The following is a 15,237-nucleotide window of genomic DNA, read 5'->3' as shown; positions in this document are numbered from 1 at the left end:
TATGATTGAAACGACTGAATAAAAACAAGACCTTTATGTATTTCCTGATTTGATTACTAAATTAGAAATAGAGGAACAGGTAAAGATAAAAATAATTGTACTTTATCACATGTATTATGATAGAGAACTCTTATGAAAAGGTTGGTGAAAACTACACATTTTTAGTTAATTATACTTGGAATAGAAAAACTGCATAATGATCTCATTTGCACTTAATGAATCTTAGGTTTGTGTCAAACATAAATCACTTCATATATATTTTTCCATTTAAATGTATCTTTTGTAGCAATAAATAAAGAAAATATAATTTGTCATTTGAAATATATATTCACATATTTATATGTGATATGTATCATGTACATGAATACATTTCAAATATCAAAGTACATAATTATATTATATGTATGCACACAGATATGTATATGAATATGTGTGTATATATATGTGCGTGTGTGTGTGTGTGTGTGTGTGTGTGTGTGTGTGTGTGTATAATGGCCTATGTGACCCAAATCTCATAAGCATTTTAATTTAGAATCCAATTAGGAAAAAATAGCATTCTGCTAGTTAGTATTAAAACTAAAAAGAATGTTTGATATCAATCCATAACAAAAATTAGATTGTAATCAATATAAATTATTTAATATGTAATAGACATTGAATTTAAATTGAACTTTGTAGTATTTTGCTAGACATTTCAAAGAATCATGGAGTTTTGGAGTTGGAAGAGACTCTACTCATAAGATGAAAATTATTGCAATACGGAAAAAAGAATTTGCTTCATAATATACTCAACCAATTGGCTTTCTTTTCTTGAGGCCCTGAACAGAGGGAGAACCCACAGCATCAAGAAGCCTCTCATCTCACTTTGAGACAGCTCAAGTCTCAAAAGAAAGAAATTTTTCCTAACATTAATTCTTTGGTCTCTTTGCAATTTCCAACCATTTATTCTAGTTTTCTCTCATCTTTCGGGTCCAATAAAACAAGTCTTATTTTTCTTCTAATGGAAAACTATCATGTTCTTTCCTTCACACCTCATAAAATTTCCAAAAAATGGGAGGGGGAATTGTCTTTTTTTTAGATAAATTGTCATTTCTTTTTGGGAGATGGAGACTTTTAAAAAGGAGATGAATTCTTGATCTCTAAAGTTAGAACCTATCCTGCATGGCAGAGATTTAAAAGTTAAATAAGAGAAAAACAATATCCACATTCATTAATTTAATCCCCAAACTGTGAGATCAATTTGAACTTGTTATTTTCACTGTGAGTATATAGTGCCACGACATGTTGTGCTTTTTTGCAGAACTGATGTATACAGTTGAACTTGCTGGTGGGTTGGGTGCCATTCTGCTGCTGCTTGTGTGTTTGGTGACAATTTACAAGTGTTACAAGATTGATATCATGCTCTTCTATCGAAATCATTTTGGAACAGAGGAAATCGATGGAGGTAAGAGATTCTTCATATTTGTTTTATTTTTTTACCTTAACATTCTTGCTATTTATATCCTCCAAATGTAGGTGAGAATGCACATACACATGATTCTGTTATTTCTATTATTCTATTCTATTATTTTTATTACTCTATTATGTTATTTCTATAGCAAAAAAAAAAAAAAAGAATGATCTAATGATGGTTTAAATTGTTCTAAGCTTATTTTGTGTTATTTTTTTTAAAAGCAAAACCAAAACAAACAAATAAAAACATTCTTTGTACTGGATTTCATAAAGTCAATGAAGATGTGGGATTGAATAAACCTCTCCAAATAGAAACATGGGACACCAACATATTTTAGAATTTGATTCAGAATGCCACATAACAATTATAAACACAAATTGTGATTCAAATGACAACGTTCATCTTCCATCACCCTGTAAATCTATATACAAAGGCCAATTTTATATCCTCAGGAGCAAAAAGTATCTCTTGGGTAACACAATTAGTATTCCCCAAATATATAGGTGGAAGTGAATCTCAATTTGCTTCTTGTTTAACTGTATCGGTTTCAATAAGCTGTTTTGAGTATTTTCTAATTTAACTAATTTTTTTAGTTAGGACTGGTGCAGATTTAAATTGTGCTCCTGTAAATATGAAGAGGGAAAACAGAAGTATAAATTTTCAATATCAGCTAAGCTGGTATTTTTGTTACAGCATAAATATGTACTTTTTTGTTAAAGAATCCTAAATTAACCCTAATTAGTGATTCTTCCAAATAGGGAATGCAGCAAAGTACTTTGTGCACCTATTAGTCAGTGCACATATTAGATGGTTAGCCAATGTTTGTTAAATTTCAACTGTTTCATTGAATATATTTGAATGAATTTTCAGTCCTTAAAATTAAAACCTCTAAACTATTTACAACTTAAGTTTAACTCATTTTTACCCCTCCAAATTCTCATTATGCATACAAGATAAGTTTTCCATTTTGAGAAAGGTATTTATGGACAAGTTAAAACAATAGATCAGTAGGTATGCCATAGAGAAACCATCTACATATACGATTGTATTAGCATTTAATTATTATTCTATCATCACCAAAGATTCTATCATTGTTACTTTGGGAAAGCACCCTGAGTCTCACTTTTCTGTCATAAAATGGGGGAGAATGTTAGATTTAATGATCCTGGGGAAAATAATTCACATATATACAGTGTTTTTTACAATGTTATATATTACTTCTTCACAATTCTATGAGGTAGGTAATAAAATTATTACCTTAGATTTATAGATAAACCAAGATTAAGAAAGATAAAATTGATGGACCATAGTCAAAAACTCTTTAAAAAGAATCAGAAGTAACTCAGACCCAAATCTTCTGACTTCTAAATCCAGTGTTCATTCTAATAGACCACTCCAGCTTCCCATGGCTGCCTACAGTTATGGTTGCCATTGACTGGGGGAGTCTATATGAGTGAATTAGAAGGCATACAAACCCAGTTTAAGGAAGCAAGATTTCAAAAATGTTTCTGTTTTTCAATGTGAAAAGGCATAAAGAGTCTCAAGGACAAAATTGTCTTAATTCTGGATTTTGACCTATACTCCTCTCCAAACTTAACACTCTTCATATTCATATCAGAATTGGAACAAAGGAGAAGTTGAGTACTAATTGACTGAAAGCCAATGTACAAATTGTTCTACAAAGAGATTAAATGACAGTTTGTTCAACTGAAGTATAAAGATGAAGTTCCCAAAATCAAAGGAGATAATAGTCTAATAGCCAGAAAAGGAAGAAAATGTTTTTGCATATAGGAATTATTCACAACCCATTTATTCTTTAATATCAGAACAAGGAAAATGGTATAAGAAAAAAAAAAAGCTTAGTTAGAACTATCTTGACCTGTACAATTCAATTAAATTGAATTCATTTTTAGACCAAAAAAATTAATGGAAAAAAGTCACAGGATATTTTTTCATAGAATATGAGATTTGGAAAAGCTTCAAAAGTAATTTAGTCAAACCTGTGCCTAAACAGAAATTTTCTCTAAAAGATTTCAGATATGTGATTTTCTGACTTCCATTTGAAGACTTCCAGAACTAGTCAACTCACTACTACATAAGATGTCAAGTCTCATTTTCAGATGCTATAAATTTTGGAAAGATTTTCCTAACACAAAGTTGATTTTGTATCACTTCAACTTTTTCCCATCATTCCTAATTTAAGTCAAACCAGAACAAAAGTAATCCCTCTTCCTCATAACAGTCCTTCAACTGCACATTATAGATTGCTATAATTCTCTGGATCCTCAAGAATTCTCTAAAATATCTACATTTAGACAGAAGAGAGAGAGAGAGAGAGAGAGAGAGAGAGAGAGAGAGAAAGAGAGAGAGAGAGAGAAAGAGAGAGAGAGAGAGAGAGAGAGAGAGAGAGAGAGAGAGAGAGAATTATTTAAATACCTAGTAGAAAGATATATTTCTGTGCTTAAAAATCTATGTAGTTGGTTTTTCTATATACCCATATTGGAAACATTAGATTGTTCCTCATTTTCTTTGTGTTAGTATTAGTTGTGCTTTTGTGGTCATAATTTTGCCTTTAAGAGTATCATTGGCCTAGTGGACCAATTTTCCGTACAGAATTATAGACTATGATATACTTTATATACTTTTTTGAGCTCTTAGAACTCTGTTTTCTTCACAGCTAAGTTGTGGTCTAGACAGTCTGTTTTATCTTCCTTGCATGATCACTTTATTTGAAGTATCATATTACTTCTTTAGAAATAAGTTCCTCAGGGTGCAGCTAAAATGGCAGAAAGGAGAAGGAAATTCTCATAAGCTCTTATCCAAACCCCTCCAAAAATCCTTAAATAATGCCATAAAACAATTCCTGGATTAGCAAAATCCACAAAAAGATATATAAATACAATTTTCCAGCTTAAACATTTCGTAGGAAAGATGTGTTGCCCCAGGATGAGAGTGGAAAACCATCCAGTGCAAGCCATGCCATAATAGACTGGGTCCCAGCAAACTTGGAGCAGGCCTTGGGAATGAATGAATCATTAGTTGCAGCAATTTCTGGAGCACTCAACTCATTGACAGTAAAAGGAATGAACAAATGATAAGAAAGAGTTTAGAGGGATCTCTTTGCTCACACTCAGATGCAGGTTGCAGTTCTAGGTGGCAAGTTCCTAGAACACATCAGAGTGGAGCAAGGACTCTGATCACAGTCACAGGACAGAAAATAGTGCTTGTGGTCACTCACAGACCATAGCACAGGCCAGGAGAGCAGTAAGTACACCTCTCTTTATATTATATGACCTTGGAAAAACTGAAAACTTGTAGGTCCCTAGAAACATCTCTGAAAACAGCTGCACAAAACAACTGAAGCTTGGGACAGTGTACCCTACACTCTAGAAGCAGATTCCCATTTTAGCATAAGTTAAAAGTCAGGAAATAGGCTGCAAAAAATGAGCAAACAACAACAACAACAAAAAAAAAAATCTGACCATAAAAAGTTACTATGGTGACAAGAAAATCAAAACACATACTCAGAAGATACCAGAGTCAAAATTCCTATATCCAAAGCCTACAAGAAAAAAAAAAAAAATTGGTCTCATGTAGAGGGCTGAAATTCCAAAAAGGTATGCTTGAATCAGACAGCAGAGCACTTAAGACTAATTACCTATTCTATGTGAGACAATGACTCTATTAGCATATATTTGGATAAATGGCTCTTTTTACTGTTGGTGCTTGCTGAATGTTTGGTATTAAGATAATCATAGGCAAGGATTGGAGGGCAGAGGGACAGAGGCGAGAATCACTTGGTGGCAGGATGAGGAGAAGAGAAGTTGGTGACTTCCTTCCCTGTGTAATGCTGGAAAAACTGAGGTAAGAAAGTGATTAGAGGTTTTAAAATATTTTAATAAAGGGAGAGTTTGGACTGACTAAGCCATCTTAGCCAGCCAGTGGATGGAACTCTTGTCTTAAAGCATACAATAATGAGTGAGGAATTCCAGAGACTCTTAAAGGAATTCAACCATCAGGGAAACAAAGGCAGGGGTGGGTAAAGCACTGGTAAGTGGGAAGTTCCAAGAAAGGACAATTAATTCAGTTCTGACAAGTTGAGGGTAAAGAGGAAGCATCATAAATCTGATAAGTTGGGAAAAGGGTAGGAGACACTAAGTCTGGTTCAGAGGGTTCCATCTAGGTAATTGAGATAAGCCATCAAGAGTTTTATGACTCTTTGGAATGCTAGTGGCCAGGAGACCAGTCCTAATTATCTCAGTCCTAATGGCCAGGTAGAGGGATTGCCATCAGAGAAACTGAGGCAAAACAATTCAGGGAAATTGAGACAGGGAAACTGAGGCATAACATAGTTCCTTCTTTGTCCATTCCTTCTTTTCTTCCTTTCTTCTTACCTTCCTTCCTTTGTTCCCTCCCTCCTTCCTTCCTTCCTTCTGTCCATTTAGGATATCATAACTTATCTTCAGCTGCTCATAAAAGCATTTTTTTTTTCTTTTTTGCACCTCTGCACCCTCCCAAAATATCTTGGGGCTTACTTGCTAGATTTCTTTCTAGGATCTTTCAAGGGTCTAGGCCAAGCCCCATTTGGTCATATTTTGAATCCTGATTGACTCAAATTGAAGGTAAATAGCAGTCATTTATGCTTTGGCCAGAAACCCTGAAGGTCTTCTCCTACCAAATTTATTTATTTATTTATTTATTCATTAATTCGTTTGTTTGTTTGTTTGTTTGTTTACTGTTTCATTCATTCATTTAGATTTTTCTTTGGACTAGGTGAAAGAAGAGTTTTTTGTTTGTTTGTTTGTTTGTTTGTTTGTTTTTTGCCTCAATTGCCACCTAGTCTGAAGCACTGAATAGTAAGATCTTAATCAATTTGAGACCTATTGAAGACCTTAGCCTGAAAAGGCCAAGGTCTCCCATTACATCCAAGGCCATCTCTAATTATCCTGATCTATATCTGGTCACTGGCCCCAAAAGGCACAGTGATTTGGGTGACCTTGCCTAGCCCTCCCTCACTTAAATCTAATTCACTTGGGTATCATGGCATCCCCTTCCTGAGGTAGTTGTCCTCTTCAAGAATGAAGGACAAACAACAGCAACAATAACAACAATGATGATGTGATATGTAGAAGAGATTCCTAATATGAAAAAATGTTTTATTTTTAAGTCTTCATTGTTGGAGAGAGTATCCATATTGATGAATATCAAGACCTCAGAGGTTTTGAAGGGAAGGTTATATTGGAGTCATTTCCAAATGGCTTGCAAGAACCAACTGACAAGTTATCAGCACTAGAATTTTTACTTTGGAAGTTGGCAAATAATACACATAAGGCTTAATTTATCCTTTTGTTTGTTAGACTTAAGTGATATAAAAATGCTAATAATATAAATTTAACTTAGAAGCTTGTAGTACATTTTTTCCCAGAGAGCTAGCTGTTAAACATGTAATAGCACATATCTTACCAAAAGTCTTAACATTGCATGTTTTTGGGAAGACCCTGAAGCCATGGGTTTTATTACTGGCTCTCCTAAATATTATTTCTTGGGAATTATTGGTCCTATTACTATTACTAATATAACAGTTCAAATTTATATAATAATATGAATAATACTGAAAATGTACAAAGTACTTTCTTCACATTAACATTGTGATATGAATAGGACTCAAAAAATTATCTACATAAGGAAAGTGAGATTCAGAGTGACTTGCCAAAGGTCATATAGCTAATAACTGTCAGACATGACCTTTGAAACTAGGTCCAATCCCCATGTTCATTTGTGAATCTCATCATGTTAGGATGTCTGTTCTTCCTGTGTCCAACTAGCTACTCTTTGTCAGCAGACATGTCAGAAATATCAAGGAAATTTTCTCCCTCCTTTTATTTTCCATTTAAATCTTCTTTGATCAAACCCATGTCTCCAAGCAAATACACAATGTATTTTTTCTCTTTATACATATTGTTATCCCTGACCAATATCCTAAAATTATAGCATTTTGTTATAATAAAGATTTCTACTTTTTATTTTCCCATATCATTTTTCCCAACCACTTCTCCATTTCTCAAAACTGCCTGTTTTTAGTTTCAAAAACCTTTATCTTTAAATAATAACTGCAGGGATATCAACACTCACACCTTTAAAGTCTTTATATTCTTGCTCAGAACTTTCTCATCCCTAGTAATGTCTTACTTAGTTTCCTGTGGAACCATGATTTGCCCCTGTGTAAATCACCAGAAGTGGATAGTGACTGTCAGGTTTGACAAATTTCAGGATCCTTGGAGTCATGCTGTGAGAAGACATCATAGTCCCACTGTTGTTCATATAAAGTTGATATAAGGCTGGCTCAGATCTTCTCAGCAGTAAGTTGTGAAAGAGCCGTTCAATTCAATCTAATTCAAAAGACAGCTGTGCTTGCTCTGTGTAAGGCACTATAATACAGAGGCTACAAAGAAAAAAATGAGCGAATCCCTGCTTTCAAGAACTTTATGTTCTACCAAGATTTGTCCTTTTTCCTTTAACAAGTATTGGATGGTATTTCTCGAAGTTTGCACTTGCAGATTGCCATTCATCACTATAACTCTAGTTGCTTCCTCTGTAGCATATATAGCTTCAGCTTCTATGGCTAGGTTAACTCCCCCATCTTACAGATGAGAAAATTGAGGGAGTGAGGGAAGGAAGGAAGGAAGAAGAAACAAAGGAAGGAAGGAAGGAGGGAAGAGAGGGAGAGAGGAAGGAACGGAGAGAGGGATGGAGGGAAGGGATGAGAGAAAGATAGAGGGAAGGGATGAAGAAGGGAGCGAGGGAGGAAGGGAAGAAGGAAGGAAGGAAGGAAGGAAAGAAGGAAGAAAGGAAGGAAAGAAGGAAGGACCAAAGGTACAATGATTCAACAGTTCTTCATGTCTCCTGTGTTACAAAAGTTAATATTCTCCTTTGTTTCTTCAGAATCCCCTTTCTGTGAGGAGGCAATGTTTTCTTTTTGAAAAACTTCCTGTTTTATATTGAACACATCATTCTCCTGATAATCTATCAAATAAGGGCATTCCCCTCCAGCCCTACCTTATATAGTAGGGAAACAGCCACATTGTGTGCATATAATTATTACTTGTCACTGGAAGAAATATTAACATGCAAACTGTTAAAGGCCATTGTATCATCTCTCTTGCCCTCCTCACTTGTTTGTTTGGCTAGATGTTTGGTTATTTTATTGTTTTTTTTTTTCTTGACCATTTTATGTGCTCATCATCATGCCAAGGACCCTTTTCCTCAATCCATCTAAGCTAGAATTTATCCAGACCAGACCATCCTGCATTTTTCTGGCATTACTCCTGTTTTATCAAGATACAATTGTTGATTTTTAGTCATTTTCTAGTTATTAGACTCTTTGCCATATCTTTTGGGATTTTTCTTGGCAAAGATATTGAGTGGTTTGCCATTTCCTTTTTCAGCTTATTTTACATATGAGGAAACAGAGGCAAACAATTGTAAGATACTTGCTTACAGCAATATACCTGGTGTCTGAGGTAGGATTTGAATGGAGGAAGAAGAGTATTCCTGAGTCCAGGCTCTTTTCACTGAGCTATTTAGCTGTCCCTATTAGGATACAAGTTGAAAGTTAAAGTAGATCTTATAGGTAATGTGGTTCAACCACTGTTTTTTATTTACATGAGTAAACTGAGGCCCATGGAGGTTAAATTTCAAGTTGCATAGGTTTTACTTGCTCAGGAGCATTTGATCTATAATTAGCAGTTTCTTATGGGTCCCCTAATGAAAATATAATCTTCTCCCAGGTATTGTCATTCAGTTGGTCTTATAATAAAACCAACAATATTTGGTTATTACTTTTTTTACACTCTTCTCTCCTGGGAGCACTGTTCAGTTTTCAGAGACAATCTACTCAGTCTTGCTTCTTCCTTGTCCCGGTGTCTTCTGTCTTCTATCATACCAAATAACTCATTAAACTGTATTCCTCATTTTCAGTTTTTGGGTGTTTTTCAAAGATAACTGTCTTTTATTTTCTTTGCTGCCAAGAAAAAAAATGGCCTCTATTTCAGAAGATATATATTATTCTCCTAGTTCCATTAATTAGTTCTATGACTTTGAAAAAATTATTTCAATTCTTTGAGTCTCATTTTCTCCATTTATTTAACAGGGGAATTAGATATATAATTACATCTACTATCTCCTCTGAATCTAGGATTCTAAAATTTAAAGTACCTTACACTGTTCAGACAATTAACAGTGGCAATGATTTATAAATTCTTCAATTATGTTTAAGGGATCCACAAATCCAAATCTAGCACCTTTCTTAGTATAAGAGAAAATCCCCAAAAGACCCTGAATGATGATCTGATTTGTAGGTACTTCCTTGGGGAACTGAAACAGAGTAGCCTTTGCAACCCACCTCAATGCATAAACTTCAAAGAAAATGTAGCTATCCTTTGAATGCTTCCTGTTGTCCTGAAAACTCTTGAAAATGATTGCTGAACCATAATTCTATTAATATAATAATGGAGGGAAAGAAAAAGCATGTTTATTAACTTTAAGCACTTATGTTCTAGTCCTTGTGCAAATATTATTTCAACTGATCTTCACAGCAATCCTAGAAAATAGGTATTATTCCCATTTTGCAGTTGAGGAAATTGAAAAGCCCAAAGATTAAATGACTTGACCAGGCTCACACAGCTATTCAGTGTCTGATGCTGCACTGATGCAGATAGGTCTTCCTAACTCCAGGCCCAGCCCTATATCCACTTTGCCACCTAGGTATTCCTCCATTATATTCTTACTGCTGGCTTGAAGATTAAGAGTGATTTTCTGAGTCTGACTTTCTGAGCTCTGAGGTGCTCTTTCTTTGCACCTGAGCTCATGGCCTCCTAGGCAGTTCTATGATTTTGAGGGGGGAAGATGCCAAATACCTTTTTAGACTTGTCTAGATCACCATTAGCTTCTGGCTCAATGGGTAGAAAAGAATTTCCCTCATCCACTGGCTCTGTAGAACTCACAGAATCATCTTTAAGTTGCAATGTCAACAGAAAGAAGAGACTTGAGAGGTAGAGATTCTTTTTGGTACATCCACATTATTCTGATTCAGCACCCCCCAAAAAAGTAGCATGACTGACAAAAAGTAGTCAAAGCATAACTCTGATAATTCTTTATTTCAGGGAATGGGAAAATGGAAAGAGGAAATGGGGCAGAAAGTTATCTTTATGAACTTTAATTTCCCCTGTACTGTCTCTATCAAAACACTTATAAACTTCACCCAAAAAAAGTCACAAAACTTCTTTCTTGAAGAGTTCAATATATTGTGCACTCCCATGTTCCACAAAAGCATGTTGCTAAAACCCTCCCAAATATATGGGAAAAATTGCATTGATAATTTCTCAATCTATTTCTTCTATTAGATGCTTGTTTTTTCTTCCCCCCATGATTTCTTAATAATCTGTCTCCCTATTATTTTCAGACACTACTTCTGTATTTCCTCATAGGTGAATTATTTTTCTTTTAGCATGTTTCTGTAAAATGCCAAAGAATCCATTTAATTTCATTAGTATAAGCAGTAAAAAAAAAATCCTTTAAAACAGTTGTTTGGCTTAACATTATGAAACTAGATAATAGGCAGAATTATTCACTTCTAATGGTATGTTTGCCACTGCACATAGTCAGTATTGCCTTATGTGTAATAAATCATTGAAGAACAATTTAATAACTAATTTTAAGTTTATGAAGGATTATAACAAAGACCATATTTATACATTTTTATGGTACATAAGTTAAAGTACTTCACTATTAGAAATAACATCATACATACTTGATTAATCCTGTTCCAATTACATTTACATCAGTAAATTTAAATATATCCCTTTAAGTTAGTAATATTTTTTGGTTACTTCTTAGGTACCAAAAAAGTCGTGCTCATTCACAGAAATTCAGAAGACAAAGCCCATAGATATTAAGAATTGTCAATATTTTAGCAGTAGAACAAGCTCTGCACATAGAGCTATTAAACTCATTTTAGCTCCTACATTCAATAGAAAAGTCACCATCACTTGACCTTCATATGCCTCCTTTTCCTCATCCCATCCAATTGGGAGAATGATATTTACTTTACCTACTTCATGGAGCTGTTATCAGGAAAACATCTGGTACAATGGTAAATTCTGTGTAAATGTGACTATGTGCTTTCAAAAACAAAACAAAAAACCCTTGAGATATTTTTCAAAAACTTCTTAATTCTTGTTTTATTAGAAAAATAATTGGACTAAATACTTTGGCATTAATTTTATTCTGAAAAAATAAGCAATAATGAATTTAATCTTCTATTAGACTTTTTTTGAAATCTGAAAACTTTAAAATCAGCAGTTTATTCTCAGTATCAAATAAATGCCTAGATCTTTACTGGGTGGCTGACGTACACTCAGGGGAAACAGAGGAATTAGATATACATCAAGTTTCCCATTGATCTAGAAGCCAAGCATCTGCTCAAGTAAGGAGTGGCTTTTCTAACTACATTTAGGCTAGAATTATTTGCATGTGAATAGCTCCTTCCAATCCAGTGGGTGTTCGTTCAGCCTCTATAAATTGCTCTAGAGGATATGAAGAGATGAGAACTCATCTAGTGCAATGTGTAATCAGCTCTTGGAGTCTATTTAAAAATAAGCTCTGGATTTTAAAAGGTTACTAGTCTCATTTGTTTAAGATAGTCTTTGTTGCTGTGTGATAAAAGTGTGGATTTTTCTATTGCAGTTTCAACTGCAGCCTTGGTCTGTTTTGTCAAAAGCTCTCAATATCAGTTTGAGCTCTCTGGTTACTGTCATAATTTATTTTTATTATTTATGAAAGTTTTATTGGCCTATTTAATTTTTATATTGCAGTCATTTCCATATGTTAATTCTTTTCCCTGCCCTCCCATTCCTCTCTCTCTGTCCCATGGTCACCCAGAATCACTTTGCTTAGAAGAAAAAGAAACATTCAAGAAAAAGTAATCAACACAATAATTATTATTTGGCAGAATATACAATATTACAAACTCATAATCCCCTACTAATCCAGGAAGAATAATTTTAAGAAAGAAAGTATATTTCTTCATGTCATATTTGTAGACAAGTGCTAAGCCTGGGAAACATTGCTACCATTGTCAGTGTCCAATTAAGTCAGTAAGAGGATCTGAATTTTTTTAAAGATAATGTGGAAGATGTGAAGATGAAATCTAAAATTAAACACATTTTTTAATATTTTAATTTTGATTGGGAAGGGCTGCAGGACATCTAGTTGGAAATATCATTGTAATTGCATAGTAATTGAGCCAATTTTTTTATTGAACTGCAACTTTTAAATTGAGTATTTGTTATTTAACTAAACTTAGTAAGAGTCTTTTATAACCCAGTAACTGATTTGAGGTCACTTACTACTCTCAAACCTTATAGCCAAATGTAAAGATAAGGGATTCCACCATCATTCTGGCTTGACAAATCTAGAAAGTACAGAAACTTTCTGATAGGAGTTAAGGATTTCATTATGTTTAGGGAGTTCTCATTCTCTAAGTTTTATCACTTGTTTGAGCTAGAAGGAATCTCAGATAGTATCTATTCTAATCCTTCCCTTTTTAGAAATCTATAAACTCTAGACTAGTTTGTAAATTGGAAATATCCAGTAGGTGTCGATGCCAAACTAAAGTTTAGAAGATAGGTCAAGGTTAAAGATACAATTTAGAAAGTCAATTGCACAGAGACATTTGATCATTGAAACCATGAAAATGGGTAAATTGAATAATAGAAAAGACAAAATTGTAGTGGATGACTATACTTAAGAAGGGAGAGGAGAAACAGAAAGTAGAGGAGAAAACCAAAAAAGGATAGTTATAATAGTAGAAAAATCAGAGACAACATCATATAGTGGATATATATATATATATTATAAAGATTTGAAGATCAGCTCCATTATTTACTACATGTGTGGCTTTGTCCAGGTCACTTGACTGTTGTAGGCCTCAGGTTTCTTATTTGTAAAAATTAAGGCATAGCATCAGATGATTTCTGTGATCTCTTTCAGCACTAGAACTTATGAAAATCACGTGGAAACTAAAGTGGAAAAGATTTTCAAAGTGTGGTGGATAGTTTCAGTTTCAGAGGATAAATAATATATGCTAAGCATCTCTTGACAAAGAGTTGGTGGACTCAAGAGGCAGAAAGATACATTTTCAAACATATTCTCACATGTGAATTTACTTTGGCTAACTATGCATATTTGTTGGAAGTTACTAAAGGGTTTTGAAGAAAAAGAGAGAGTCAGAGAGAGAGAAAAAATAGAGAGACAGAGAAAGATAGAGCGGGGAGAGAGAGAAGGAAGAAGGGAGACAGGTAGAGGGAAGAAGGAAGTCAGAGAAAAAGACAGAGACAGACAAAAAGAAAGAGGGAAGGAGGGAAGGGAAAAGGGGAAGAGAGAAGGAAAGGGAAGGAACAAGGGAGGGGGAGGGGGAAAGGAAGGTAAAAAGGAAGGGAGGGAAGGAAGAAAGAAGAAGAAATGAAGAATGGAGGAAAGAATGAAAAAGAACATCACTAAATAATTTTTAAACACACACACACATACACTCACACAATCAGAAGGGAGACCAAGACAAACTGGCATCTACTGAAAGTTAGATATTATAGTATTTTCACTTTTGTTGTTGTTTATTTGCGATTTGTTTTTTCTCATTTTTTCCCTTTTTAATTTGATTTTTCTTGTGCAGCATGATACTTGTGGAAATCTGCATAGAATAATTGCACATGTTTAACATATATTGGATCACTTGCCATCTAGAGGAAGGGAGAAAAAGGGAGACAAAAGGGAAAGAATGGAAGGGAAAAAATTTAGAACACAAGGTTTTGTAAGGATGAATGTTGAAAATTATCCAAGTATACATTTTGAAAGGAAAAAGTTTTTATTTTTAAAAATAATTATTTTTTTAAATTAAATGTTGTATTTATTATATATCTAAAAGGAATGGAGAACTGTATATAGTAAAGACTTGCAGTTTTGTGTAATAGTCTTCTTTCTACTTTCCTTCATATATGAAAATGACCATTTCATTTGGATTTTGTTAAATTTAGAATTTTTTAAATAAAAAGGATAGGAGTCAAGAATTATATGGATTAAGAAAAGGCTTCAGAATATTATGATCAAGAGGGCCCAAATGATTATTGAAAGAATAATCTTTTTATTATCATCTTAGTATTTGTGGATATTATTGCAAACTTTTGCACTGTTGATCTGTTATCCTTCTCTTTTGCTGCAAGACAAGACTAGTTCCCTTTCCAGTTATACATACCCTTAATGATTTTTCTTATGCCATTTCTCAGTACAACTTAGTCATTTGTATTGTCCTTGGGTCACGAACAAATGTAATTCTCTAGGTGTTAAAAGGATAGAATTTCTCATTGGAAAACTATTTAGAATAATTAATTCCCCAACTATTTTCCAGCTCTTTTCCTTCATCTGATTCAATCATAGACTTCACTTATCTCTAGTATCTATTAAAGAAATATTTTATTGTAGATTTAATAATTTGTCTAAATATAGAAAACAATTAATATTGTCTGAGTTACTATAGAATATCATTGAGAAAATTTTATAGCGTTCCCTGTTAATTACAATCAGTACAATGTTAAATACAAGTAGTTACATCAGTATAATTTCTCTATCATTAAGGAATTCCTTCTGATTCAACTTTCTATGGGAATTCTCCATGATAATATTGAATATATTTGATGAATATGTTTCTGTGTTTTATGTATTACTTCATCTTG

General features: G+C 33.7%; 1 protein-coding gene across 4 annotated transcripts in view; it reads left to right on the top strand.

The window, feature by feature from the left end:
• Positions 1–15,237, top strand: part of IL1RAPL1 (interleukin 1 receptor accessory protein like 1) — a 1,478,533-nt gene that overhangs the window by 1,449,524 nt on the left and 13,772 nt on the right. For all 4 annotated transcript variants that reach the window (XM_074300886.1, XM_074300887.1, XM_074300889.1 and 1 more), the window contains one exon: positions 1,301–1,444. In XM_074300886.1, the coding sequence (XP_074156987.1) occupies positions 1,301–1,444 (144 nt within the window). The remainder of the gene's footprint in view (positions 1–1,300; positions 1,445–15,237) is intronic.

This window comes from Sminthopsis crassicaudata, chromosome 3, assembly GCF_048593235.1.
Source record: "Sminthopsis crassicaudata isolate SCR6 chromosome 3, ASM4859323v1, whole genome shotgun sequence".
In the NCBI taxonomy this organism is placed as follows: domain Eukaryota; kingdom Metazoa; phylum Chordata; class Mammalia; order Dasyuromorphia; family Dasyuridae; genus Sminthopsis; species Sminthopsis crassicaudata.
This window is presented reverse-complemented; position numbering and strand designations above follow the sequence as displayed.